This window comes from Pleurodeles waltl, chromosome 12 (genome assembly GCF_031143425.1).
Source record: "Pleurodeles waltl isolate 20211129_DDA chromosome 12, aPleWal1.hap1.20221129, whole genome shotgun sequence".
Classification (NCBI taxonomy): domain Eukaryota; kingdom Metazoa; phylum Chordata; class Amphibia; order Caudata; family Salamandridae; genus Pleurodeles; species Pleurodeles waltl.
In genome coordinates this window covers 708,194,217-708,220,612 of record NC_090451.1, presented here as the reverse complement: position 1 = coordinate 708,220,612, position 26,396 = coordinate 708,194,217, and the positions used below count along the sequence as shown (strand labels likewise).

The following is a 26,396-nucleotide window of genomic DNA, read 5'->3' as shown; positions in this document are numbered from 1 at the left end:
CGCAACTCCAGCCCTGTTCTGCTTTTAGTCTAAGTTACGGTTAAAACCCTTGAGGGAACTGAGCACCATTTATAGGACCAAATGCATTGCGTAGACAACCTACAGAATAAGCTGACGTGAAAAAACAAACAAATCAGAAAATGCGGCCCAAAGAGATTTCTGGTGGTTCCTCCTAGCTCCTCACCCCTAGTGTGCCACAGAGAATTGGGTGTGACTTTGTACTGAAGACCAGATAATGCTCTTGTTATGTAAATCACACACATTTGTAATAAATTCCCATAAAATGCACTGGGAGACCCAGCAGGACGATGGGGGCAAATCGAGCCACTGGTCCTCAGAACTAGCCCCAGAGTCCCCGGCCTCACTTTGCCTGCAGCAACGCAACCTTTAGCCACCTCAGGTGTAGGTAGAAGGCCAGAAGTATTGTGGAAATGCAAGATAATCTTCCAACAGTATCTACCAAGCAAGAACCTTAGTAGGTTTGACAAGTTGAAGGCTGATCTCCTTTACAGCAGGGGCCATCTGAACCCCCACAGCTGACAGGCTGGAGCTGGTCCACGGCTGCACCCTGACCCACTGGACTGCTTACTCTGGCTTTGGAGGAACTTGGTGTGATCCCGGACGCGTCCAGCATGAATGACCCGTCAGTCCTACTTGCAGGAGCTGAGGATGGTTCTGGAGGAAAAGATGGAATTGTATAAGACCCTGGAGTCACAGGGACCACCAGAGGGTCGCATCAGATAGCCTGACACAGGCACGGTCCCCTTCCCACGAAGCTCTCCATGGCCCTCTTCTCATTGGAAAATCCAATTGAAGGCTCTGTTTGCATACTGGACCACAGGTTTAAACTGCTAAGCCTGCAGACATATGCAGTTTGCTTTTCTGCTTCTCTCTAGCCACATTTCCAAAGAACTCTCATGAGGGGCAACCACTGGGAGCCTGGAATTTTCATGCTGAATTTACTGCCCCAAAGTATTTGTGGCGATTCCGGCAAACTATTTCACCAAAGTCTTTACTGCCCACCCCCATCCTCCAATCCTTTTGTACAACTCTGAGAATCACTGATAGGTCATAAAATGTCTCTGACCACCACTCCCCCCACCCCTTCACAGTTCCCTAGCAATGATTTTGCACCAGGTGCTTGGCTCCTGCGGTACTACAGGTAACCGGGAACCTAGTTTGACAAAACACATCTTTTCTGGTGTACAATCAGTGTCACATTTATTCCACATCTTGAGATAACCTTCTAGTCGAGTTGTACAACTATTTTGCCCTGTTCTTAATGTTTACAAAGATATTCTAGGAATTTCAAAGGAACATCCCACAAAGGTTACAGAAAGCAAAAAAAATGAGTAGACAAAGTAACACAAAGATCTAAGATGCCAATAGGTTGCAGCTTTCACTTCACCCCCTGAGGTAAAACCGGATGACCCCAATAAATGGAGCCCAGGAGATCACAGGACTGTAGGGGTTGCTTCTGAGGGCCATGGCCTTCCAGCGCGTTCCTGAGGTGGGGAAGAGCTGCTGAACTTGCCTCAGTTCTGTAGGTTCAGAGAAGACACCATGCAGCTCAATTGTCATTTTCAGGATGGACAGAGGCTATCTGGACTTGAAAGCATGGCTCCACAAAGGCAATGTGTCAGGCATGGGACAGACAACAGTCTGGCTCCATTCCGCTGGTAGAAAGTTGACCAAGAGCAGAAGGCCAAGGTGCTTGATATATCCTACAAAAACCAGCCAAGGTCCAATCACCACCAGCACATTTAGAAGCAGGTGCTTCTTCTGGTCCCTACCATGCACTGAGGTTGCAGTACATGTAATGTCATTCCTCAAGAGGTCGTATGTTAAGGTCTCCAAAAAGCAAATCCTCAGTGGAAGTGTCCTGGGCAGCAGTGATCAACCACCACGCGTGCTGCTCTCTACCATCCATTCTCCTCAATAGTCAGGTGCCCTGCTTCAGATGTCGCTCAAGGTGCTCTACTGTCATGAATGTGTGATGGGCAGCAGCTTCTAGTGAGCCTTCCCACCCCCAGCCCACAGAGAAGCCAGGATGCTGCTGGAGAGAGAAGCAGGGTTTGGTGAGATCAAGCGAGCAGTGAGACATTGGGCATTCCTCCAAACGAGAGAGCTGTGAGACATTGAGACATTGTGCATCTCTGCCAACGAGAGCAGTGGGACATTGTGCATCCCTCCCAATGAGACAGCAGTGAGACATTGTGCACTCCTACAAGAAATCAGTGAGGCATTGTGCATCCCTCCCAATGAGAGAGCAAGGGAGACTGGGGCTGTGCACTCCTCCCAACGAGAGAGCAGGGGAGACTGGGACTGTGCACTCCTCCCAACGAGACATTGTGCACACCAGCAAGAAAGTAGTGAGACATTGTGCATCCCTCCTAATGAGAGATCAGTGAGACATTGTGAACTCCTCCCAATGAGACAGCAGTGAGACGCTGTGCACTCCTCCCAACAAGAAAGCCCTGGAGCACTTTCTCAGATCCCATGGTGAGCACCGCGTGGAATCATGGACAGACCTGGCACAGCTGGCAGGTCACTGAGGGAACCTTCTGACAGGATTTTGAGAACAAGGAAATGCCTATGATGTGACTGGGTTGGGTTAGGTAAGGTCTGCAAAGTAGTTGTTCTTTTCCCTCAGTTTAAAAATGTTTTTACATTGTATGAGGTGGGCACCCGGACAGAGGGCCCATGCTTCACAATTCTGCGGTGGGGGCGATGCGGGGTCCATGATGGTATTTTAAGAACATGTGGGCTTCTAGGTTCTCAGACACTCAAGAAGTTCATATGGGGAACTGCAGCTCACAGAGTTTGGGGGGGGGGGTTCAAGTCAGATGTGTGTGTCTCTTTCTTTGCTATAAGGAGATTCCTCAGTGCCTCTTTTTAAAGTGATCGACCCCCTCAATTTCTCACCCACACACTAGAAAGCACAAACATGTATCTGGTCTTAAGGATGCTTTTGGGAGCATGATGTGTGCTCTGTTGCAGAGAAACCTGGTTACTATGTAGTGGACAGGGAGGTGGACAGCAAGAGGGCACTCAGGCTAGTTATTTAGGGAAATATGAGAGGACGTGGCTACCATTGGCAGGCTGCATCTCCTTAGAGAGCTTGAACATGGGTTTTTACAACTAATCCTACCTGTGTGGGAGCAGGAGGTGGGATGGTGCTGTTTGACTCCAAGATGTCATTCATGACTGCTCTTGGGTGGGGGAGGGTGGCAAACCATAGGAATAATCTAGCACGTCTCAGCTTCAGATCATCAATTTCCCTGGTATTTTAAAGGATGGGTAAGCTGCAATATGTGATGCACAATGAGAGTAGTGATACCACGACACCGGTCCCAGGATGCTTGTTTCTGGTCCAAGACTGATTTGCATATGGCTGGGTCCAAACTGGAATGGCATGGCAAGAAAAAAAACTGATGGATTAAACCCAGATCTGTAACTGGGGGTGAATGCTTGATTTGCTCTGCATTCCATCCATCATCTGTTGTTTTTGCAGAATGAGGGTAGAGCATCTGAAAGGTTCCAGTTAGGCACATACAAGCCAAGTGTATCCTGCAATCTGCAGGTCTCCCATCCTTGGAGCATGTGCAGGATCGGAAGCTTTAAAGAGTTCACCACAGCTGGGTGTGATTTGCCATCAGTACCATGAATAGAAGGGTTATCCAGATGTTCAGACCAATTGCCCAGGCACTAGTACCTACGTTTCTCTGGTTATTGCAGATTATGAAGATCTTACAGCACTGAGTGAACACAACAATACGCTTGTTGTGATCGCCCCAAAGAAACACCTCACCTCTTGCACTGGTGAAAACAGTTCCTGTGACCCTACAACCCACTATACTTTGTTGGACATAGCACCCCATTCTGGTGTGAACCCCTTTGGACCCAAGGTCGCCAGTAGGCTTGGTACTCATGTGGTGTACGAGTCTCAACCCAACTTCCCGCAGTACTCTACTCACCATCTATCAGCCCTGTGCTCACGTGGCTTCCAGCTCGGCGCCGAGTGACAAGTTGACCTCATCACCCATGATCTCCATCACCAATGAAGTACCAGGAGGAAGATCCTGGATGACGTCGGTGAACACAAGGAAGGCGTCTATGGTGGTCTGCAGCCCTTCTTCCTCGTCTTCCTCCAGTATCACTTCTTCGTACTCTTCCACCTCTCCCAAATACTCATCATCCCCGCTGGAAAGACTGACTACGTAAGACTCCTGCTCTTCCTCCTCTTCCTCACTCTCCGAACTCACTTCGGCCACAAAGTTCTCTGCTTTCCAAGGCACATCAAGGTATCTTTCAACTTCCTTTATGGAGCACCTGTTCTGGGGCTCAAAGGTCAACATTTGGTTGAGGCAGTCCTGGGCCTGGGGTGTGAACCTCTGCCAGTAGTTGGGAACAGGTGCACTTGGTCCTCGCACCTGCCACCAGTACAGGTCTTTGTAGTGTCTGTCCAATAGCAAGGCCTGCTCCCAGGGGAAGTAGCCAGTCAGGGTGGTCACCATGAGCACGGCCAAGGCCCAGACATCGATGCTGGGCTGTAAGATCATGGTGTTTGGATCTCTGAGGGAGCACAGTTCGGGGGCCATGTAGGGTATGATGCTGTTCATGGAAGGGATGGTAGAGCCCGTCAGGCTGGTGAGGCCAAAGTCACTCAGCTTGACGCAGCGACACTCGGGGTCCATCAGCATGACGTTGTCCGGTTTGACGTCTCTGTGCACCAATCCCAGGCTGTGCATGTAGTGCAGCGCGTTAGAGATCTGCAGGACGCAACGCTTCACCAGAACCTCGGAAATCCCCACCTGGAGAGAAGATGCCAGATAAAAACAAGGAATTAATAATAGACAGGGACACTACTGGTTTATAAAGGAAATCTCAAAACAATATGCCATATGTTGTTCATGCTGGTCCTTCTGGAGACCACATACAGTCACACAAACCAGCAGCATAACACTATTTACCCTGGAGAGTGTCAGCATTCTACCCTCCTCCCACTATATGTCAGTCACAGTTCATCTCCACTTTGCATACTTAGTTTCTCTTCACCATCCAGTGCAGGTTTCTTCCCCACTCCCCTGATGCATTATGGTCCTTCTAGTTCCCTCTGTCATCAGACGTTCCCTAGACCATGTCCTGGTGGTGGCTACATGTTCACTAACTTAGTTCCTGGATCCTACTGTTGTGCTGCCCTGGTCTCTTAGATCTGATCCGTAGTCTGCCCTTGGCTTCCCTGGTTCCTGTCTGGTGCCTCCGGGTTTCGCTGGTCTTCCCCTCTCCAAGCCCCAGTGCATCCTTGTCGTCATTGGTCATATCCCCTGCACATGTTCTCTTCTACAGAGCCTCCAGCTATGTCAGCCCTGTGAGCCCAGAATGCAGAGGATCGGACTTTGGTCTTGAGTCTCTGTGCGAGGCTTGCCTTTTGATTCAGTTTCGTTTCCCTTGGCACTGTGCTTCTGTTTCTATGATAGCCTTTGTTCCCAGTCTTGTCTGCACTCTTCCTGATCTGTCCTGTTAAGGGTAAACTCCTTGCCCTACCTATGTGTATCCCCCTCCTGAACCTGGACTTGATTCTAGTTCTGCTGTTCCCCGAGCTCAGTTCCAGTTTTGTGGTCCCTCCTGACCTCCCCTGTTACATGTAAACTCCTTATACTACGTTATGTGCTTTCCAGCCTTGGACGCGGCCTCTTCATGTTTTTTCGAGAGTGTTTTGCTGTTTCCCTTCCCAGTGGGACAGATGTTAAGTTCTCTGATTTGTTGAACATAGCTCGGTTAATTGAGCTTGACTGGTGAGACAGATTTATGGGCACCTTAAGCTGGTCACACAGCTGGGTTAAGTGGATCTCATTTTGTCGGCACCATTCAATAGTTGAAAAACTGGGCCCAGAGGGACTGTTGTGATAATACCTCTGTTAGTTGCACAGCTGTTCTTCTGAGCTTTTCATTGGAACTACTCTTCTTCTGAGCAGGGCTTTGTCTGGTCCACACCAAATGTTCAGAAGATCAGGGCTTGGACAAGTTTCAGGGACATCTTGAGTTAGGAATGTTTTCATTTCAAAGGTGGTGGTAGGTTACCATATTAATATCTATAGCAAAGGTTTTGGTGCTGTGTAGTGGGTCCTACATATGGATTAGTGCAGACAGTAAACCAGGAAAGTTGAGTGAATATGGGTGAATTGCCAATGGTGATTACAACCTTGTTAACGTGAAACATATCTAATGCCAAATGAACCATTTTCCGTGAGCCTGAACTGTGCATTTGTTGTAACTCTGAGCACAGGCGTGGTCTCGCGCAGACATTATGGTGACCTGTTGGTCTACTCGGCGGCTGTGTGAGTACCGTACTCACAACTCAGACCATAACAAAGGACTCAGAAGCAGATAGATCACAAATTTCCCAATCAAGATTCCAAAAGATTGTGACTGACCCAAGTGGGCAGGTGCAAGCAACAGAAATAGAAATATGGAGAGAAGCAAAGAGGCGCGTAGGAAGTGAGGATGTGCCGCGTGCCAGTAACACCCCACGGTGTCCCTCTGAGGCTTACGTACCTTGGGTACTAGAAGAGAATGCAGACTCCCAGCAGGTGCCACTTCCTGGGCGAACACAAAGTGGGTTGAGGTCTGCCAGGATGCAATGAGGGTGTTGATGATGTTGGGGTGGGCACTGAGGAGCAGAGACATGCTGAACTCGAGGAGGAAGGCCTGTTGCTGGACGCGAACCTTGGACAGCAGCTTCAGGGCAACACCAGCACCTGTTGAAAGCCAAGAAACACTAGTAAATGCAATGGTACCCTTATCAGAGTTGGTATAGCCAAAGTTGTTACTTCATGTGGTGCCATAGCTGCGGGCAGGCCAAGCTTATGACTTACCTGTCCAACGGTGCTTGGCAAGTACCACTTGCCCGTATGTGCCACGACCCAGCTCACCGAGGACATCGAAGTGTTCCAGGGTGTCCATGGTGGCCAGATGCTCAGAGGTCAGGGACAACAGGTCGGTCAGGAACCGCTTTGTGGACACTGATGGTTCTGGGAGGTCCATCCTGCTGTAGAGAGAAGCAAGCACTCAGTGAGTGATGTACCAACAAGGCAAAGGCACTGACAGAGCTTCTCTACCATTCATAAGGTGTATGCAAACAATGGGGAATTCCTTTTCACCCTCCCTTCAACCCTAGGAACCTGAGCAGCCCTGGTGACCCTTCTTACACTATGGAGAGCAAAAACATTCAAAGGAGCATTGGCAGTAGCAACAATAGGTAAGGTGACACCAGATGCAATCGATTGTTCTACTGATATCGAAAACAGAAATAACGTTATGTAAGAATTTATGGGACAATATGCTAAGGACCAAAATATCTCCTTCTCACCTCACAGTCAAATCAGCATAAATATGTTTCTACCACTTTTAATGTTTGTTTGTTTTTTTAGTTCGGTGAAGACCTGTGAAAGGATAAAAGTGCTATCAAGGTCTACGACCTTATTGGGGAGCAAAGTGCCCTTTAAAGTTATTTAAATAACCCCCCAAAGAAGGGCTCTGCCGGATATGGTTGGGAATGTATTAGATTTGGTAACCTCCGCCAGACATTGCTTCCTGTATACAAACATTAGCTACAAGGCAGGAGGACTCACTTTGGGGCAGAACTCATGACTGGGAGCAGGAATATTAAAGGGGTCTGGCTCGGAGGCACGACTGCAGCAGAGGTTGTCTCACAGGCATCGGGGTGAGGTACAGGCAGCCTCACAGGTACAAGGCGGAGGCAACGGGGCCCTACATAGCTACTTACAGCCTGAGCGGTAGTAACCGGAAGGTAATATCAAAGCAGGGAGCCGGTCAGAGGCACCAGACTGAAGGAACACCCTGGTGACACCTCCTTACAGGCCCCAGACTGAGGGAGCACCCCGGTGACACCACCTTACAGGCCCCACACTAAGGGAACACCCTGGTGACACCTGACAGGCCCCAGACCGAGGGAGCACCCCGGTGACACCACCTTACAGGCCCCATACTAAGGGAACACCCTGGTGACACCTCCTGACAGGCCCCAGACCGAGGGAGCACCCCGGTGACACCACCTTACAGGCCCCATACTAAGGGAACACCTCTGTGACACCTCCTTACAGGACCCATACTAAGGGAACACCTCTGTGACACCTCCTGAAAGGCCCCAGACTGAGGGAACACCCCGGTGACACCTCCTTACGGGCCCCACACTAAGGGAACACCTCCATACAGGACCCATACTAAGGGAACACCCCAGTGACACCTCCTTACAGACCCCAGACTGAGGGAACACCCCGGTGACACCACCTTACAGGCCCCATAATAAGGGAACACCTCTGTGACACCTCCTTACAGGCCCCAGACAGAGGGAACACCTCAATGGCATCTCCTTACAGGCCCCAGACTGAGGAGGCTTGTAAGGTCGTGTCACCTCCTTACAGGCCCCATACTAAGGGAACACCTCCATGACATCTCCTTACAGGCCCCATAATGAGGGAACAGTCCTGTGACACCTCCTTACAGGCCCCAGACAGAGGGAACACCCCTATGACATATCCTTACGGACCCCATAATGAGGGAACAGTCCTGTGGCACCTCCTTACAGACCCCAGACTGAGGGAACATCCCAGTGACACCTTATTACAGGCCCCATAATGAAGGAACAGTCCTGTGACACCTCCTTACAGGCCCCAGACAGAGGGAACACCGCCACAACATATCTTTACAGGCCACAGACTGGGGGAACACATCCATGACATCTCCTTACAGGCCCCAGACTGGGGGAACACTCCTGTGACACCCCCTTACAGGCTCCAGACAGAGGGAACACCCTGGTGAAGTCTCTTTACAGGCCAGATACTGGGGGAATATCTGCGTGGCACGTGCATACAGACCCCAGACCACCAAATTACCTGTGGTGTTACCTCCTTACAGGCCAGAGACTCTGGGAATAACTGCATGAAACATCCTTACAGGCCCCAGACTAAGGTACATCTCAGTGACACACCCTTACAAGCCTCAGACCGAGCTAAAACCAAAGCAGAGAGCCCATCAAAAGCCCCAAACTTGGGGAACACCCCAATTACACCTCCTTACAGGCCAGAGACTAAGGGAACACCTCAGTGTCACCTCCTTACAGGTCATTGACTCAGGGAATACCTGCGTGAAACGTCCTTACAGGCCCCAGACTAAGGTACACCTCAGTAACACTCCCTTACAAGCCCCAGACCGAGCTAATACCAAAAGCAGAGAGCCCAGCAAAAGCCCCAAACTTGGGGAACACCCCAATGACACCTCCTTACAGGTCGCAGACTGAGGGAACACCTCAGTGACACTTCCTGGTATGCGCCAGACATGTGACCAGCCAAGATTGATTTTTATCAAGAAATAATGAGTACATGGCCTTGGAAAGTATGGAATTACTTTAGAATCCTAGCCCCTTAGGAGGGGCCATTGCTCGGCCTGACTGGAGTGAGTAGCGCTGGCTTCGCCCGAGTCACACAATAACTTAGTCAATGAAACCCACTATGTTCTGTTCTCACAAAGGACAGATGTTCCCCTTTCAGGAAATAACGTAGATTAAGAAAGGCGGGGATAGGGGACGTCGCCATTTCAATGTTTCAAGTCTATGGCGTTCGTTGCCTCGCGGCGCTCTTGCTGAGTCACTGGAGGAAACCCCGGAGCGCACACAGCTCCCAGAAGAGACTGCACAAGTGTAGGCGCTGGGGAGTGAAAGAAGCTGGGTTAGGTGGTAGCATGGTCTGAACACAGAGTGCGCGAGGAGGGCGGTCTGTGAAGTGAGGATGCAGGGGGCGTCGGGTGCAAGTACTAGGTGGGAAGTGTGAACAGAGGTAATTGATGCAAAGAGGTGAAAGGTCAAAATAAAAAAGAGTGATTGGTGGAAGGAGCTTGGGGTGCAATTAGCGTCGTGACATGGCTCCCAAGGGCTACAACCATCGATAAGTGAGGAGCAGCGGGCCCCAGGCGCCACTGTAACCCAGTGCTACTGCACCTGTTGCACCGTCGAGCCCATGGTGCAAAGAGCTGCGAGTGAGAGAAGCCGGGGTCTCCGATAGGAAGAAGCTATGCGTTCTCGCGGGGGGCACAGGGCGGCGCCAGAGCCCCTGTAAACACTGCCTCACCTGCAGACTTTATCCTGGGCTGAGGACGCACCTGGGGGGCCTACTTGAGGTGGGGGGAGATCTAACCCGCTCCCCATCCACTTAGAAGCTAAAGATACCTACAAAGTTCCTTCCCACGCTTCCTTTGCAGTGTGGGGCACACCCCAGACGTGCACAATGTACCCATCCGGGCACAGGAGACGAAGATAGGTGGCCAGGGATGCGCTCTTACCTCCAAGGGGCTGTCCTGGTCCTCGCGACCTCGGGTGGATGCGGCAACTTCACCAAACTGTGGCCGACGCTTGTGTTCCCCTGGTCACGATGATGGTCAGGCACCCAGGGGCCTCCTCGGTGCTGGCAGCCGGTGGTCTTGGGGTATCCTCGGGGCCTGTGGTCCAGCAGGCGCTGCCCTGTGGCGCCCTGGGCAGTCTCTGGTCAGGCCTGTCCTGTGGTGTCTTCATCTGTCCTTCATGACAGAAGGGGTCTTACTTCTACCTGGGCAGCCACGCCCCCCGCCCCCGAGACAAGTGGCGCAGGTTGGCGCACTGGAGAGACCAGCCAATGAGAGGCCCCCTCTCCGAGTGCCCCCCATTACCCCATGAATGGGCCTGGCGGGGGTGAGAACAGCGCGGGGCGGGGGTCAGACCTGTAATCCCACTCCACGGGGGCCTGAATGCAAGGCCTGGTGCACTGGGCCCCCACAGGATACCTACATCCCGCGGGGAGGGGCCGCCGAGCGCCCCAACACCTGCAGCGCCCCTTTCCCCTCTTTTCGTTTCATGCATTTATTTATTATTGTTAATTTTTTCCAGAAGGTGAAGCAAACTCCATTGTTAGAATAAAAGGTGAAAAGAGCTGGAAAGTCCGTGCTCGGGTAGGATATTGGGGTTGGGGTGGGGGGGGGGGGGTGGATATGTAGGTTCAGTGTTATTAGGCAAGGCAGGTTCTGTTCCCTTCAACAGCTGCCCAAAAAACTACAATTATTCCCCATCCAGCAAAGGCGAAGAGGGGGGACCTGGGGTGAAACTGAAAGGTTTGTCTTGGGTGTGGGTCTTACCAAGAGGCCGCCCGGACTGTGGTGAAACTAAAGCATGAAGTGCAGTAGTGCCCCCCCCCCCCCCAACCTGGGAATGACGTGACCAGAGGCAGAGTTTCAGGGGGGACCTCAGTGTGAGCGCATTTTTATTTCTGCACTTTTTATATAACGCGAAGTCCACTCGAAGCTACTGGAGCGCTGCCCAGAGCACCTGTCACCGTGTGCCACATTACACAAGGACGCACTCATTTTTGGTGACTTGCCCAGAATCACAGGGTGTTGAGCTGACGCTGAGACTCGAACCTGGTTCCGAGGCTCAAACCCCGCAGCTCTAGACCTTACGGCAGGGAGCAGGGTAGATGCAGTGAGCACTGCACCCGTCACTGGGGAGCAGGGTGGATGCAGTGAGTACTGCACCCGTCACTGAGAAGCAGTGTAAACGCATTGAGCACCGCACCCGTCACTGAGGAGCAGTGTTCATGCAGTAGACATGATCCTAAAGGAAGTCGCTCCCTCAGTGATCTGTTTACCGGCCCCCTGTGTACATTTCTGGGGGCTCTGTCCTCTGGTTCATCACTTCACTGCTGCAGGATTTTGTGACCAGAACACAGAAGAACGGTCCTATCTTTTTACACGAACCAGCTCCCAGTGCTGGGCTTCAGGGCGCTGGTTTGGAAGTGACAGGGGTGGTCGCTGCTTGTGCCACAGTGACCAAGAACCTGTAGGGCAAATCTTATTTAACTGAGAAGCGAAGCAAGGTCAGGGGCCTAGTGCATGCAAGGAAGGTAAAATGTAGCAACTATCAGGGTTCAGTGGCCAGTCAGAGCTCTAGGCCTAGGAGCCACTGCACCTGCTGCACTAACGGTTGCTAGAAAATAAACTCGATATGAAAGAAACACATATCTCCTTGTGTCTGAGTGGGGCAACCTATGCTGCTGTCAGCCTACACTCTGGCCACAGCTCTGCCCATTCTGTTTCTGGCCTCGCCGCCGGCGTCCTGCTCCCACTGACGCCACGTGTGAGCACCGGCAGCACCGGTTAGACTCACTGCAGAGGTCTCCAAACTTTTTAATGCCGCGCCCCCCCCCCCCCCCCCCCCCCAGTTGAAAAATAAAAATCATTGCCCACCCCTTCAGAATTTTTCACAATTATTTTTATAAACATGGCAATGTTTAAATGTGTCTAAACCTATTTAAACATTGCAGTTAAGTAGTGTTAGTTTTTTAAAACTACAATAACATGCTTCTGCTTAAAATAAAGGCCTGTTATCTGTATAATATTTATTTTGGCCAGAGTCTGGGGCCTCCCCCCGGGATCACTTCAGGCCCGCCCCCCAGTTTGAAGACCTCTGGGTAAGAGTGACATTAGAAGTGCTGGCAGCCAGAGGTGACGAAAACAAAAGAAAGACTGCGAGGAAAGCAGAATGGGTCAAAGTGCCTTGAGGCGGATCCATCTTCCTAGCGCTAACTATCGTCCAGGACTCGCACCATGAAGCCGCAATCTGGGCACCCCAGATCTAGAGGGTTCAGCCCCAGGGCCTCCTCCTCTTCGGGGTGGTATTTCTTCGAGAAATAAGGCACAGCTCCTCCTCCCAGTAGGGGCGCTGCCAGGCTGTCACTGGAAAGGACTGAGTGACGTCAAGGTTTCCCACAGCACAGAGCGCTAACCCGTTTCTAGGCGCTGTGGACAGAAGCAGAGGCTCTGCCACATACACGCATCTGCCTAATATCACACAATCTATAAGGAAAGAACGCCAGGATCCAGTGGTCTTTCGGATCCACGGATCATTAATTCGTTGTGTAAAACAGACTCTAAGCTCAAGTTCACAGGAAGAGTAGAGTCTGCAGAAAATATAAGATCGGGTTTAAATCTTCACAAAATAACTTTATATGACAAATCTAATCTGGGGGCACAGTTTACAGGTGCCCCGTGAGGAGCCTCAGTATAGCGCCTTCCGCAAGAGCCCCCGCAGGGAGCTTTGCACTGGGAACCACTTCCTACGCGCTCCCCGGGGGGTAATGTTCTGTGGTGGAGAGGGGTCACTTACAAGCGGTGACGTGAATGAGTGAGTAAACGTCTCCTCATTAGAGTTATAGACATGCAGATTTTGTGGGGCCCCTCGAGCACTGTCCGCCCCCCTCCGCTCGTCTGTATCTATTGTGTAGCGCCTAGCAGTGCTCAGCTCCCAAGCACCTGCCATCACTTGCTCTAATGGGCCCGTGAAGCCGCCCCGGCCCTGCTGGTGTGTAAGAGCACGTGCCGCCCGCAAGGATGAACCCCCACCCATTGATGCCCCGTTATTTAGTTGTTGTTCTCACTTTATCCACCCCTAAAACATTCGTTATTTGTGAAACCACCTGACTGTTCACTTAATGCTCACTACTGACAGCGATCCGAAGCTGACGCTCTGCCAAGGGCTGCCAGGCTCTGCCCATCCTCACTCTGCCCAGCCGCACTGCCTAGCCTCACTCTGCCCTGGACTGCCTCACTCTGCCCCACTCTACCCAGGCCTCTCTCTCCCCTGCCCAAGGCAGTCCTTTTCTGCCCAGGTCTGGCCACCGCTGCCCCGCCCGAGAGCGCACTGAAGGCTGCTGGGCAGACTCTGGGGTTGACCTCAGGGGGCAGGAGGAGACGGACATTTTCATTTCAGTCACTGGGGTCGTCTCTCAGGTACATTCAGCACTGGGGGTGACAACTCAGAGCCTGTCCGCCTTGGGGAGCGGGTGGCACCCTACAGCCTCGCAGGAGAAGGGGCCTGTCCGGTCACCCAGGCTTGGAACGGGGCCACACCGCCAGGAATAGGTTGGGGGTTTAAGGAAGAGACCCCATCAATGTAAAAGGCATTAATCCCCATTCAAATGTTCTTCACCCAGAACCATCTTCTAGTTTCATTGGTGCCCACCGAGGGTTGGTGATTCTGTGCCCCCGGGCCCTCTGTTGGTTTGTTTCTGTATCTTGCATCAATAAACAGCTTCCACATACAAATTAAGGACCCCCCCCCCCCCCCAAGATTGGCACCCCTCGTGACCCTGTGCTGTGTGAGGCGGGTGACATGGCCTCTCTCCGCATGTTCCCTGCGCCCCTCTGACACCCCGTGTGCTCCTCTGTGATGTGGGTCTGGAGTGGAGACATTTACTTAGAGGTCAGACCCATTTTGGGGGGGCTCTCGTGATACAGTGGTCAGACACCCCCTCCCCTCATCATGCTCTGTACCTGGGCCTGCACACCTGGCACAGTAGAGATGGACGGACATGGGGGTGCCCGGCTCCCCTCACAGGGAGGGAGAGAGAACACTCCACAGTCCCCCCGCCCACCCCTCTTCATCCTCCCCCGTACCTGGCGCAGCAGAGATGGGCAGACGTTATCACCTCCTCAGCAGGAGAGAGATGATGGGGGCGGAGGGGGCACACTGGGAGCCGCCCCGGCTGCAGAGATGAGCGATATCACCCTTCCCGCTAGTTTTGATGCCAAAAGCCTTGATCGCTTGTGTGATCTTGGGCATTCTGTCACCCATATTCCTTATCTCACGTGAGATCACCACCCGACCTCGGACTAAAATATTATCATAAATATGAAAAATTAATGCGTTTAAAAGTCAGATAAGTGGGAAAGATTGTTACGGCCTCTGTGTTGTCCCTGGAACCAGACTCACGTCCCCGGGTTGTTCCTGGTATACTGGTAATAAGTCTTCCTCAGCGCCTAGAAACCACCTAGAGGTATAAGCGGTGCTACTGAAGCTGCTAAATAAACTACAAGGGCATGCCACCAATGCCCCTCATGTGGGACGTAGTTCCCTGAGCATCCCAGGCCTTGCAGTGTCTGCCGAGCGCATCTTGTCTCTTTCAAGGCGCTAGGTGAGTTTTGATTCGATCGTGGAAGAGAACTCGTGCGGTGTCCTGATGAAAAGTTTGACCCCTACTCGGGTCACCTGGGCCCCACTCTGCACGAGTAAGAATCCCCCCTCCCCCCGTGCAGGGGCAGGGGCCCGTACACCCCCAGCTGGCCTGCACCTACCATAGCTGGCTCGGGTCAACCCTGACAGTCGTGATTTCATCTCCCCTGAAGGGACAGGCCCTGGGGCCCTCATTCCACCCCAGGGGTCAGTTCTGCTGCCCCTGGATGGCTCTCGTGCCCGCCGGCGCTTGCTCAAGCCCCCCATGGGGTGTGAATTTACACCTTCCTGCTGGGCTGGGACAGGCACCGGGCTCAGCACTTCACAGCTCCTTGGACACCCGAGGCCTCATGCCCTCGAGCTGGATGGAGGGAGGCCCGAGGAGGGTCAGCCTAATCTCATTAACACCCCCCAATGTCGCAAGGTGATCACATAAACTCTCCAATCAGAGAGGCCCACCTCTGCAAGCGCCGGGGCCTCAGGTACAAGTACAGCCGCAGCCCCCGTCTGGAGCTCTGCGCCCCAGAAACCGTGGACGGAACTGTTTGAGGGGTGCTGCTGACCGGGAGGGCTCCCTGCTGCCACCGCCTAGAGGTGCTGACTGAGAGGGGTCCCCGACAACGCCTGAGGGGTGCGGACCATCCTGAGAGGGGTCCCTGCAGCTGCCAGATCCTAAGGGGGGTCCCTGACTCCGCCTGAGGGGTGCTGACGGGCCTCGAGGGGGCCCTGCTTCTCCCTGACCATAAGAGGGGTCTCTGCTACCGGAGGGGAGCTGACCAGACCGAAGAGAGGACCCCGCTGACGGACCTTGAGGACTCCCCCACCGAGACGTAAGTAAGGTAAACTCTCCCCCGTTCAGCCTTCTGTCGCACTCGCCTGCTTTATCTCCTCTCCTCGTGAGTTTATTCCCTTCTTCTCCCATCCCTTCTTGTCTTTCTCCCACGCCCCCTACCTTTCCTCTCCTCTAAGTCTCTTTTTCCTCCACTCACTGTTTTCTTTCGTTTGGGTCCTTCGGTTCCTTCACGTCTCCTTGTCTCTGTTTTATTTCTCGCAGTCTTTCTTCACCGCCTCCAAGTACCATTTTTATTCTTCTGGTTTCTATTTCTCTCCCTCAGTTATTCCTTCCTTATTCAATGTCCTGTCTCTCTTTCTCACTTTGGTGTTTATATTTTTCGTTTTCTTTCGCGCTCTCTATATTTTCGCCTGGCACAACCAGAGTTTCCTACTAGGAAACCAGAGGGAGGCCTTCCCGTCAGTCCTGAATACCACTCTCTCCAGGCCGCATGCTGGGGCCTCCCTGCAAGAAAGGTGGTCCTCCCTCCCTATCCGACCCCCCTGGCTGAAGTGGCACAACCTGGTGTCCTCTGGTTAGGACACTGTGCCAGCCTAGCAGGCGGGGGGGTACGGGTTGGAAGGGCTGGGCGCCAGCCTGCAGGGGGCGAGAAGTACTGACCGAGTCCCCTTGACACTTTGATGCCCCTGATGACGCGTGTTTTTTGCCCTAGGGCGCCATGGACCCGCCCCATGACACGGGGTCCCTCCTGAAGGAGCTGATGATCGTCATCGCCCGGACCACGGAGATGGTGGACATCGGGCAGCGCTTCGAGGTGGACCAGAAGCTGGGCCAGGGCACCTTCGGGAAGGTGGTGCGCGCCAGGCACCGGGAGTCTGGTAAGTGCGCCTCACACTGGGGCCCGGGGTATTCATTTAACTGTTCATCCGCAGCGATGCTCCGTATGGCTGCCAGTGATCCTTCGTGCCTGCTTTTATCCTGCAACTGTCCATGCAAACTTCAATCACTGCTTCCAGCGGGGGCATCACGCAGCAATAGCGCCCTCTAGAGGTGAGCCAAGAACTGCGAGACGCAGAAACTACTTACAGGTGCACAATAGGGAGGCCACACTGGGTGGGACCCAAGCTCTAAGTGTGCCCCTCCCTCCTCCAGGCAAGCCGGGATTGGAGGTGTGGTGGTGCCCCTTCCTCCTCCAGGGATGCTGCCAGTAGAGGTGTGGTGGTGTCCCTTCCTCCTCCAGGGATGCTGCCAGTAGTGGTGTGTTGGTGCCCTCTACCTCCTCAGGGGTGCTGGGAGTAGTGGTGTGGGGGTGCCCTCTACCTCCTCAGGGGTGCTGGGAGTAGAGGTGTGGTGGTGGCGCCCCTTTCTCCTCCAGGGATGCTGCCAGTAGAGGTGTGGGGGTGCCTCTTCCTGCTCCAGGGATGCTGCGAGCAGAGGTATGGTGGTAGAGGTGTCTCTTTTCTCCTCCAGGGGTGCTGGGAGTAGTGGTGTGGGGGCGCCCTCTACCTCCTCAGGGATGCTGGGAGTAGAGGTGTGGTGGTGGTGCCCCTTCCTCCTCCAGGGATGCTGTGAGTAAAAGTGTGGCGGTGTCTCCTTTTTCCTCAAGGGATTCTGGGAGTAAATGTGTGGTGGTGGTGGTATCCCTTCCTCCTCCAGGGATGCTGGGAGCAGTGGTGCCCCTCCCTCCTCCAGGATGTTGAGAGTAGAAGTGTGGTGACGCCCCTTTCCTCCTCCAAGGGGGCTGCCAATAGAGGTGTGGTGTTGGTGGTGGTATCCCTTCCTCCTCTAGGGATGCTAGGAGTAGATGTGTGGTGGTGCCCCTTCCCCCTCCAAGGGTGCTGCGAGTAGAGGTATGGTGGTAGCAGTGCCCTCTTCCTCCTCCAGGGATGATGGGAATAGACGTGTGGTGTCCCTTCCTCCTCCAGGGATAATTGGAGTACAGGTGTGGTAGCACCTTCTTCCTCCTTCAGGGATGCTGGGAGTAGTGGTGTGGTGGTGCCCTCTTCCTCCTCAGGGATGCTGCAAGTAGAGATGCAGTGGTGGTGCCTTCTTGCTCCTCCAGGGAGGCTGAGAAGCAGAGGTGTGGCGGTGCCTTGTTCCTCCTCCAGAGGATGCTAGGAGTAGGGGTGTGGTGATGGTGTACCCTTCCTCATCCAGGGATACTGAGAGTTGTGTTGTGGTGGTGCCCCATTCTTCCTCCAGGAATGCTGCGTATAGAGATGTTGTAGTGGTGCCCTCTTCCTCCTCCAGGGATGCTGGAAGCAGAGGTGTGGTGGCACCTTCCTCCTCCTGCAGGAGATGCCAGGAGTAGAGGTGTGGTCGTGGTGCCCCCTTTCTCCTCAGGGAATGATGCTAGTAGGGGTGTGGTGGTGGTGGGGATGACCCCTTTCCTCCTTAGGGATTGCTGGGGGTAGAGGTGTGGTGGTGGTGCCCCTTCCTCCACCAAGGATGCTGGAAGTAGAGGAGTGGTGGTGGTGCCCCTTCCTCCACCAAGGATGCTGGAAGTAGAGGTGTGGTGGTGGCCCATTACTCCAGGGATGCTGGGAGTAGAGGTGTGGTGGCACCTTCTTCCGCCTCCTCCAGGGATGCTGGGAGTAGAGGTGTGGTGGTGTCCCTTCCTCCTCCAGGGATGCTGCCAGTAGAGGTGTGGTGGTGCCTCTTCCTGCTCCAGGGTTGCTGCGAGCAGAGGTATGGTGGTAGAGGGGTCTATTTTCTCCTCCAGGGGTGCTGGGAGTAGTGGTGTGGGGGTGCCCTCTACCTCCTCAGGGATGCTGGGAGTAGATGTGTGGTGGTGGTGGTATCCCTTCCTCCTCCAGGGATGCTGGGAGCAGTGGTGTCCCTCCCTCCTCCAGGATGTTGAGAGTAGAAGTGTGGTGACGCCCCTTTCCTCCTCCAAGGGGGCTGCCAATAGAGGTGTGGTGTTGGTGGTGGTATCCCTTCCTCCTCTAGGGATGCTTGGAGTAGATGTGTGGTGGTGCCCCTTCCCCCTCCAAGGGTGCTGTGAGTAGAGGTATGGTGGTAGCAGTGCCCTCTTCCTCCTCCAGGGATGATGGGAGTAGACGTGTGGTGTCCCTTCCTCCTCCAGGGATGCTTGGAGTACAGGTGTGGTAGCACCTTCTTCCTCCTTCAGGGATGCTGGGAGTAGTGGTGTGGTGGTGCCCTCTTCCTCCTCCGGGATGCTGCAAGTAGAGATGCAGTGGTGGTGCCTTCTTGCTCCTCCAGGGAGGCTGACAGCAGAGGTGTGGCGGTGCCTTGTTCCTCCTCCAGAGGATGCTAAGAGTAGGGGTGTGGTGATGGTGTACCCTTCCTCATCCAGGGATACTGAGAGTTGTGGTGTGGTGGTGCCCCATTCTTCCTCCAGGAATGCTGCATATAGAGATGTTGTAGTGGTGCCCTCTTCCTCCTCCAGGGATGCTGGAAGCAGAGGTGTGGTGGCACCTTCCTCCTCCTGCAGGAGATGCCAGGAGTAGAGGTGTGGTGGTGGTGCCCCCTTTCTCCTCAGGGAATGATGCTAGTAGGGGTGTGGTGGTGGTGGGGATGACCCCTTTCATCCTTAGGGATTGCTGGGGCTAGAGGTGTGGTGGTGGTGCCCCTTCCTCCACCAAGGATGCTGGAAGTAGAGGAGTGGTGGTGGTGCCCCTTCCTCCACCAAGGATGCTGGAAGTAGAGGTGTGGTGGTGGCCCATTACTCCAGGGATGCTGGGAGTAAAGGTGTGGTGGCACCTTCTTCTGCCTCCTCCAGGGATGCTGCCAGTAGAGGTGTGGTGGTGTCCCTTCCTGCTCCATGGTTGCTGCGAGCAGAGGTTTGGTGGTAGAGGGGTCTATTTTCTCCTCCAGGGGTGCTGGGAGTAGTGGTGTGGGGGTGCCCTCTACCTCCTCAGGGATGCTGGGAGTAGAAGTGTGGTAGTGTCTCCTTTTTCCTCAAGGGAAGCTGGGAGTAAATGTGTGGTGGTGGCGCCCCTTCATCCTCCATGGATGCTGGGAGGAGTGGTGTCCCCCCCTCCTCCAGGATGTTGGGAGTAGAAATGTGTTGGTGCCCCTTTCTTCCTCCAAGGGGGCTGTCAATAGAGTTGTGGTGGTGGTGGTATCCCTTCCTCTTCTAGGGATGCTGGGAGCAGTGGTGCCCCTCCCTCCTCCAGGATGTTGAGAGTAGAAGTGTGGTGATACCCCTTTCGTCCTCCAAGGGGGCTGCCAATAGAGGTGTGGTGGTGGTGGTATCCCTTCCTCCTCTAGGGATGCTTGGAGTAGACGTGTGGTGGTGCCCCTTCCCCCTCCAAGGGTGCTGCGAGTAGAGGTATGGTGGTAGCAGTGCCCTCTTCCTCCTCCAGGGATGATGGGAGTAGACGTGTGGTGTCCCTTCCTCCTCCAGGGATGCTGGGAGAACACGTGTGATGGAGCCGGTGGCCCCTTCCTCCAGGGATTCTTGGAGTAGAGGTGTTGTAGCACCTTCTTCCCCCTACAGGGATGCTGGGAGTAGAGGTGTGGTGGCACCTTCTTCCTACTACAGAGATGCTGGGAGTAGAGGTGTGGTGGCACCTTCTTCCTCCTACAGAGATGCTGGGAGTAGAGGTGTGGTGGCACCTTCTTCCGCCTGTGGTGGCACCTTCTTCCTCCTACAGAGATGCTGGGAGTAGAGGTGTGGTGGCGCCTTCTTCCTCCTACAGAGATGCTGGGAGTAGAAGTGTGGTGACGTCTTCTTCCTCCTACCAAGATGCTGGGAGTAGAGGTGTGGTGGCACCTTCTTCCTCCACCAGGGTTGCTGGGAGAAGAGGTATGGATATGTCTCCTTTCTCCTCCAGGGGTGCTGGGAGTAGTGTTGTGGTAGTGCCCCCTTCCTCCTCCAGGGATGCTGGGAACAGAGGTGTGGCAGTGCCTTCCTCCTCCAGGGGATGCCAGGAGTAGAGGTGTGGTGATGGTGCCCCCTTCCTCCTCAGGGGATGAGGCTAGTAGAGGTGTAGGGGTTGCGGGGTGACCCCTTTCCTCCTCAGGGATGCTGTGAGTAAAAGGTGCAGTGGTGGCGCCTTCTTGCTCCACCAGGGTTGCTGGGAGTAGAGGTATGGGTGTCTCCTTTCTCCTCCAGGAGTGCTGGGAGTAGTGGTGCCCTCTTCCTCCTCAAGGATGCTGCGAGTAGTGATGCAGTGGTGGTGCCTTCTTGCTCCTCCAGGGAGGCTGACAGCAGAGGTGTGGTGGTGCCTTGTTCCTCCTCCAGAGGATGCTAGGAGTAGGGGTGTGGTGATGGTGAATGCTGCGTATAGAGATGTTGTGGTGGTGCCCCCTTCTCCTCCAGGGATGCTACGAACTTAGGTGCTGTAGTAGTGCCCTCTTCCTCCTCCAGGGATGCTGGGAACAGAGGTGTGGTGGCGCCTTCCTCCTCCAGGGGATGCCAGGAGTAGAGAAGTGGTGATGGTGCCCCCTCCCTCCTCAGGGGATGATGCTAGTAGAGGTGTGGGGGTTGTGGGGGTGACCCCTTTCCTCCTCAGGGATGCTGTGAGTAAAGGTGCAGTGGTGGTGCTTTCTTGCTCCTCCAGGGAGGCTGACAGCAGAGGTGTGGTGGCGCCTTCTTCCTCCACCAGGGTTGCTGGGAGTAGAGGTACGGATATGTCTCCTTTCTCCTCCAGGGGTGCTAGAAGTAGTGGTGTGGTGGTGCCCTCTTCCTCCTCAGGGATGCTTTGAGTAGAGATGCAGTGGTGGTGCCTTCTTGCTCCTCCAGGGAGGCTGACAGCAGAGGTGTGGTGGTGCCTTGTTCCTCCTGCGAAGGATGCTAGGAGTAGGGGTGTGGTGATGGTGTACCCTTCCTCATCCAGGGATACTGAGAGTTGTGGTGGTGCCCCATTCTTCCTCCAGGAATGCTGCGTATAAAGATGTTGTGGTGGTGCCCTCTTCCTCCTCCAGGGATGCTGGAAACAGGTGTGGTGGCGCCTTCCTCCTCCAGTGGATGCCAGGAGTAGAGGTGTGGTGATGGTGCCCCTTCCTCCTCAGGGGATGATGCTAGTAGAGGTGTGGTGGTTGTGGGGGTGACCCCTTTCCTCCTTAGGGATTGCTGGGAGTAGATGTGTGGTGACGGTGCTCCCTTCCTCCTCCAGAGTCCAGCAGCTGGAGGCAGAGGCTAGAAGCTGGGGGCTGAGGCATGGTACAGGTAGACAAGTTCTGAAGAGTGCTCTTTTCCCCCATTGAGACTGGGGAAGGGGTCACAGGCCTGGAAGTTGTAGCCAAGCTCTGAAGTGTTTCCCCTTCCTCCTGCAGGTACAATGATGGCTCTGAAGCTACTGAGGAAGAATCGGATCAAGAGGAAGGCCTTCCTGCGGGAGCTGTGCATCTCCCTGCTACTGTCGTCTCACCCCTCCATCATCAGCACCTACAGGCTGTCCTGCCACACTCCCTACCACTATGTGATAGTGCAGGAGCTGGCCGTCGACGGGGACCTCCACTCCTGCCTGCAGCCTCAGGTAGGGCCAGCCTCAGTGTCTGTTACTACAACTAGGACTCTTGTTTTGGTGGAAACTCAAGTGAAACTCTAGAGTGTCTACAGGAGTTCTAAAAAGGGGTTTAGTAGCGCAAATTCACCTTTCCCTGCAATGAGACTTGACAGCCATATTAAAAGAGGCATATTTTTTAGAAGCTTGCGTCACTTCTCTGAGGCAGCCGCGGCGCAAACCTCACCCATAGCTATGAATCCACGTAAAGCCACTATGCATGGTTTTGAATTGACTTATAGATATGATGTAAGGCAAGGTAGCTCAAGTCGGTGCATTGCCTGACTGCGCAAGGGAAGCGTTCCATGGCGTAGCGATTTGTGTTCCCAGGCAACAGCCATGGATTGTTACCCTGCTATCACATTTATAATGCATGCATTAATCAGGGGCTCCCTTCGGTCTCAAAACAAAGTGTCGCATGTAGACCCAAAGCAATAATTTTGCGTTACAATTGTGTTATTTTTGCCTAAAAATAAGCAGGGAATTTCCTAGTAAAAGATACAGCATCAATTAAAAGGTTTTTTAGCACTATAATCCAGTGTAGCCCATTTCCCTTGCCACAAAGCTTAGCATAGCTATATGCTTGTATTTTTGCCCGGTGGTGGTGGACATGTCGGAGTCGCACAGTCCATTTGACCAGCCACCTTGCCCTGTTGCCCTCAGCGGGGGCAGGATTCAGACCTGAAGGTGACACAGAGGTCCTCTGTGCAGGGGCTACCCCTATCTTTGCCCCCCCCCCCAACTCTTGGCTTCCACCATCAGCCATCTCGTGTAACTGTGCTTCTCTCCTTGGCACAGGTTGGCATGGCGGAGGAGAAGGTGAAGCGGGTGGCCAGGCAGCTGGCCAGTGCGTTGGAGTACATGCATGACCGCTCGCTGGTGCACCGGGACGTGAAGCCGGACAACGTGCTGCTGATGGACCAGGAGTGCCATGGCGTGAGGCTGGCGGACTTCGGACTCACGCGGGTAGAGGGGTACCTGGTGGCCTGTGCGTCAAGGATCATCCCCTACATGGCCCCCGAATACTGCCAGCTCAAGAGGACCCAGGTCCTGGCAATGGACCCCAGCCTGGATATATGGGCCTTCGGGGTGCTGCTCTTTACCATCCTCACCGGGCACTTCCCCTGGGGCCAGGCGCTGGCCACGGACAGAGGCTTCAAGGCCTACATGATGTGGCAGGACCGGGCCGAGGATGCCCGGATGCCTCGCTCCTGGAGGAGGCTGACCCCAGCCGCTAGGCATATGTTCAGCCGGCTCCTGGCCCTCTCCCCTGCCTGGCGGCTCCCCATGGAGGACATTGGGAGGTACCTGGACACACCGTGGAAGGTGGCCAGCCTGCCCAGTAACGCTGTGGGCAGTGTGAGCAGCGCGGAGGAGGACAGCAGTCCGGCCATGTCTGAAGACCCCGAAGCTGCCCAGATGCCCCAGGAGGGCAGTTCTCTGTACCCCCAGCAGCACACCTGGCTCTCCGTGGGAGCAGAAGTGGAACTCACGTGAGGAGACCCCCCCCGAGCACAGGGTAAGCTGAACAGGAACCAGAACCTTCCTTTAAAGATTAAAAACACCAGCATGCAGCCAAATAACCAATCAACACCCAGCTCCTGCAGCTGTCTCGCTGATGTCATCAGTGAACACTCCCTGGGCCACGACACCAACAGCAGGGCATCCGTGACATAGCTGTGAGTCAATTCAGTGGAGACCTGATTGGTGCAGAGTTCACAAGGGGACCTGAGGGGCAGAAATAGATCATCTTACCTATGTCCATGTTTAGATGTTTTGCTATGACGAGGCAGTGTGAATATCCTAGGTTTCTTCATTAATCCAGTGCTCCCGGTGGTCCATCCAGAAGTCTAGGAGCAAGCTGACCACATCTATTCTGGTTGTTTAGACTGGCCAGATGCTGGGCATCTGTCAAGGCTTGAAACTGTGGGCCCCCTTCCTCCTCTTAGGGAAGCCAACATATGCATCATGAAGGCTTGTTCTTCAGTCTGGCCCTTCTGAACTGTCATCATGACTGCGCATCTCTTAGGCTGCTCTTGGCATGATCACGACAAAGTGTGGTCACCATCCTCAGCTGCCCGTGCCATGGGATGGGCAGGGCCAGCGGAGCTTCAGGTGGTCATCGACCCCCATCGGCCACCTACAGCTCCACGTCCACCCGCTGATCATTATAACGTCCTTACAAGGAAAACTCAGTCTACCAAAAACCTACAGAGATTGACCACAGCAATACTGTGCTACCCTGAAAGCTACACCCTCTGCATCGATAAATCAGAGAAAGGCCTACAGTACCACCCTGTGTGGGGCATCCACAATCCCATCTTCTTTGCCTAGATGTTCTAATGGTTGAAAGATGAGTTCTTACACAATTTGCCAATGAGCCATCTCTTTAATCAGAGGTAATGAGAAATACAACATGTGCCAGGCACAGCCAGGAACCGGTCACATTGTTCAAAACTATGGTATGCCTACACATCATAAACGTTCTGCACATGAACAATTCTCCCCACCACCAAATTTCATTGGCTACAAATACCATAAGCTCATCACAACACATACACACCAACAACTGTTGTAAATGAGCACTTTTGTAATAGTCGAACATACAGCCCCACCACCTGTATAACACTGACCCACATTCTAGAGGGCAATGTCAAAGATAACTGTCCACCTCCAGACTGAGGGAAGGCGAGGGCACGTAGGGGTGGGTGCCAATGAACTCAGAAATAAAGCGATGTATAAAGTCACTAATGGCATAAGAGCATGCTCGCTGGGAGTGGGAGGGCTCAGGAAACAATGTGCTTGATGGGCATTATTGTGTGACGTCACAGTGAGTACTGACCATAGATTCAGAGGACACCAGAACTGACCCATGGAGGGCGCTATCATTCAGCATTCCGATAGTTAATGGTGGCAGGCATATTCTTCCTGAATGAGCACAAAGTAATGAAGGTACATTCATCTTTGCACATCTTCTGTCCTTGCAGGTGGTCTCAGAGGACGTGGCTCCAGATGTCCACCGCAGATGGAGGTCACAAAGCCTCCGAACATACAACGGGCTGTGAGAAGGACGGGCCGTGGCAGTGGGCACAGATAAAGCTGCATCGATTCAAGAAGAGCGCTTCAAAGACTCAGCCATTCGCAGATTCAGTAGCAGGATTCCGAGAAGAGCGTCAGAGATGACATCACACTGGGCCAGCTGGCTCCTCCCAAGAGTTGTGCATCACAGTGGCATGCTAGGCCTACGATGGTACCTCTTGACATGGCTTCAGAGTTGTGGATCACAGACCCAGCGTGTGGAGTTTCAACATGTCTTGGCACCTTTCAAGAGTTCTGCGTAGTCAGGGCCACATGGCTTGGAGTGGGACTCTCTCCTCTCGCCCACATTCAAACCTGAGGGGGGGGGGGTTATTAACCTTGTGAAGCCAGTTTGTGGGGAAACTTAATAAAACATATGTCTGATGGAGGAACATATAATCTGCTTTTCTTTCTTTGTCTTTGATCACTTCATTGATCCCAGCAGTACCAGCAGGTGTTTGCAACATTGTTGCTCACTGGGCTAGAAGGGCCAGCCATTGGGGTGACTTATAGTGACCTGGTGATGTGTGCATGCACCCTTTCACGCAGGCTGCAAAGGCAGGCCTGCAGAACCCTTTGCATGGACTCCCCCTGGGTGGCATAATACATGCTACAGCCCATGGGGATCCCCTGGTACCCCAATGCCCTGGGTACCATATACTAGGGACATACATGGGGGCACCAGTATGCCAAATGTGGGGTGACAATGGTACAAGTTACCAAGTTAGAAGGGGGGAGAGCATATTCACTGGGGTCCTGGCTAGCAGGATCCCAGTGAACACAGCCAAACACACTGACAACAGGCAAAAAGAGGGTGGTAAGCATGCTGAAAAGAGTCTGCTTTCCTACACTTATTGACTGTTCTTGGAACTGATAAACACTTTTCAATCATGGTTTTCCTTTGAGTTAAGCCTGGCTGCTCTGTGCCACAGCTACCCAGAACTGAGCTAGAGTTTGATTTAAAGAGAAAGGACCCTATACAGATAAATGACATTAT

At 53.6% G+C, this 26,396-nt stretch overlaps 2 protein-coding genes across 7 annotated transcripts in view; one reads left to right on the top strand and one right to left on the bottom strand.

The window, feature by feature from the left end:
• LOC138266937 (serine/threonine-protein kinase SBK1-like) overlaps window positions 1-10,573 on the bottom strand; it is a 29,915-nt gene extending 19,342 nt beyond the window's left edge. Inside the window, exons 1-5 of one of the 4 annotated variants that reach the window (XM_069215719.1) lie at window positions 10,360-10,573; window positions 6,879-7,051; window positions 6,559-6,761; window positions 3,978-4,814; window positions 1,216-2,056 (exon numbers count right to left, since the gene is read on the bottom strand). In XM_069215719.1, the coding sequence (XP_069071820.1) occupies window positions 3,996-4,814; window positions 6,559-6,761; window positions 6,879-7,047 (1,191 nt within the window). In that variant the 5' untranslated portion in view covers window positions 7,048-7,051; window positions 10,360-10,573 and the 3' untranslated portion in view covers window positions 1,216-2,056; window positions 3,978-3,995. Of the gene's footprint in view, window positions 1-1,215; window positions 2,057-3,977; window positions 4,815-6,558; window positions 6,762-6,878; window positions 7,052-10,359 lie in introns of those variants that run through there. The other 3 variants (XM_069215720.1, XM_069215722.1, XM_069215717.1) reach the window with 3 other exon arrangements.
• Window positions 10,574-15,477: 4,904 nt separating this feature from the next.
• LOC138267854 (serine/threonine-protein kinase SBK1-like) lies at window positions 15,478-25,700 on the top strand. Of its 3 annotated transcripts, XR_011199883.1 has the most exons (5): window positions 15,478-15,885; window positions 16,561-16,726; window positions 22,092-22,294; window positions 23,120-24,000; window positions 25,309-25,700. XR_011199883.1 is itself a non-coding variant. In XM_069217075.1 (4 exons), exons 2-4 carry the CDS (start codon window positions 16,567-16,569, stop codon window positions 23,816-23,818), a joined length of 1,062 nt encoding a protein of 353 aa, XP_069073176.1. In that variant the 5' UTR covers window positions 15,478-15,885; window positions 16,561-16,566; the 3' UTR covers window positions 23,819-24,994. The 3 variants fall into 3 exon arrangements, 2 of the variants coding, with proteins under 2 accessions (XP_069073176.1, XP_069073177.1); XM_069217075.1 differs by lacking the exon at window positions 25,309-25,700 and having other exon boundaries at window positions 23,120-24,994; XM_069217076.1 differs by lacking the exon at window positions 25,309-25,700 and having other exon boundaries at window positions 15,478-15,894; window positions 23,120-24,994.
• The last annotated feature ends 696 nt before the right edge of the window (window positions 25,701-26,396 follow it).

Coding starts and splice junctions, on each gene's coding strand:
- LOC138267854 (XM_069217075.1), top strand. CDS start 16,567: ATGGACCCGCCCCATGACACGGGGTCCCTCCTGAAGGAGCTGATGATC. Junction 16,727..22,091: donor CGCCAGGCACCGGGAGTCTG/GTAAGTGCGCCT, acceptor TTCCTCCTGCAG/GTACAATGATGGCTCTGAAG. Junction 22,295..23,119: donor ACTCCTGCCTGCAGCCTCAG/GTAGGGCCAGCC, acceptor TCCTTGGCACAG/GTTGGCATGGCGGAGGAGAA.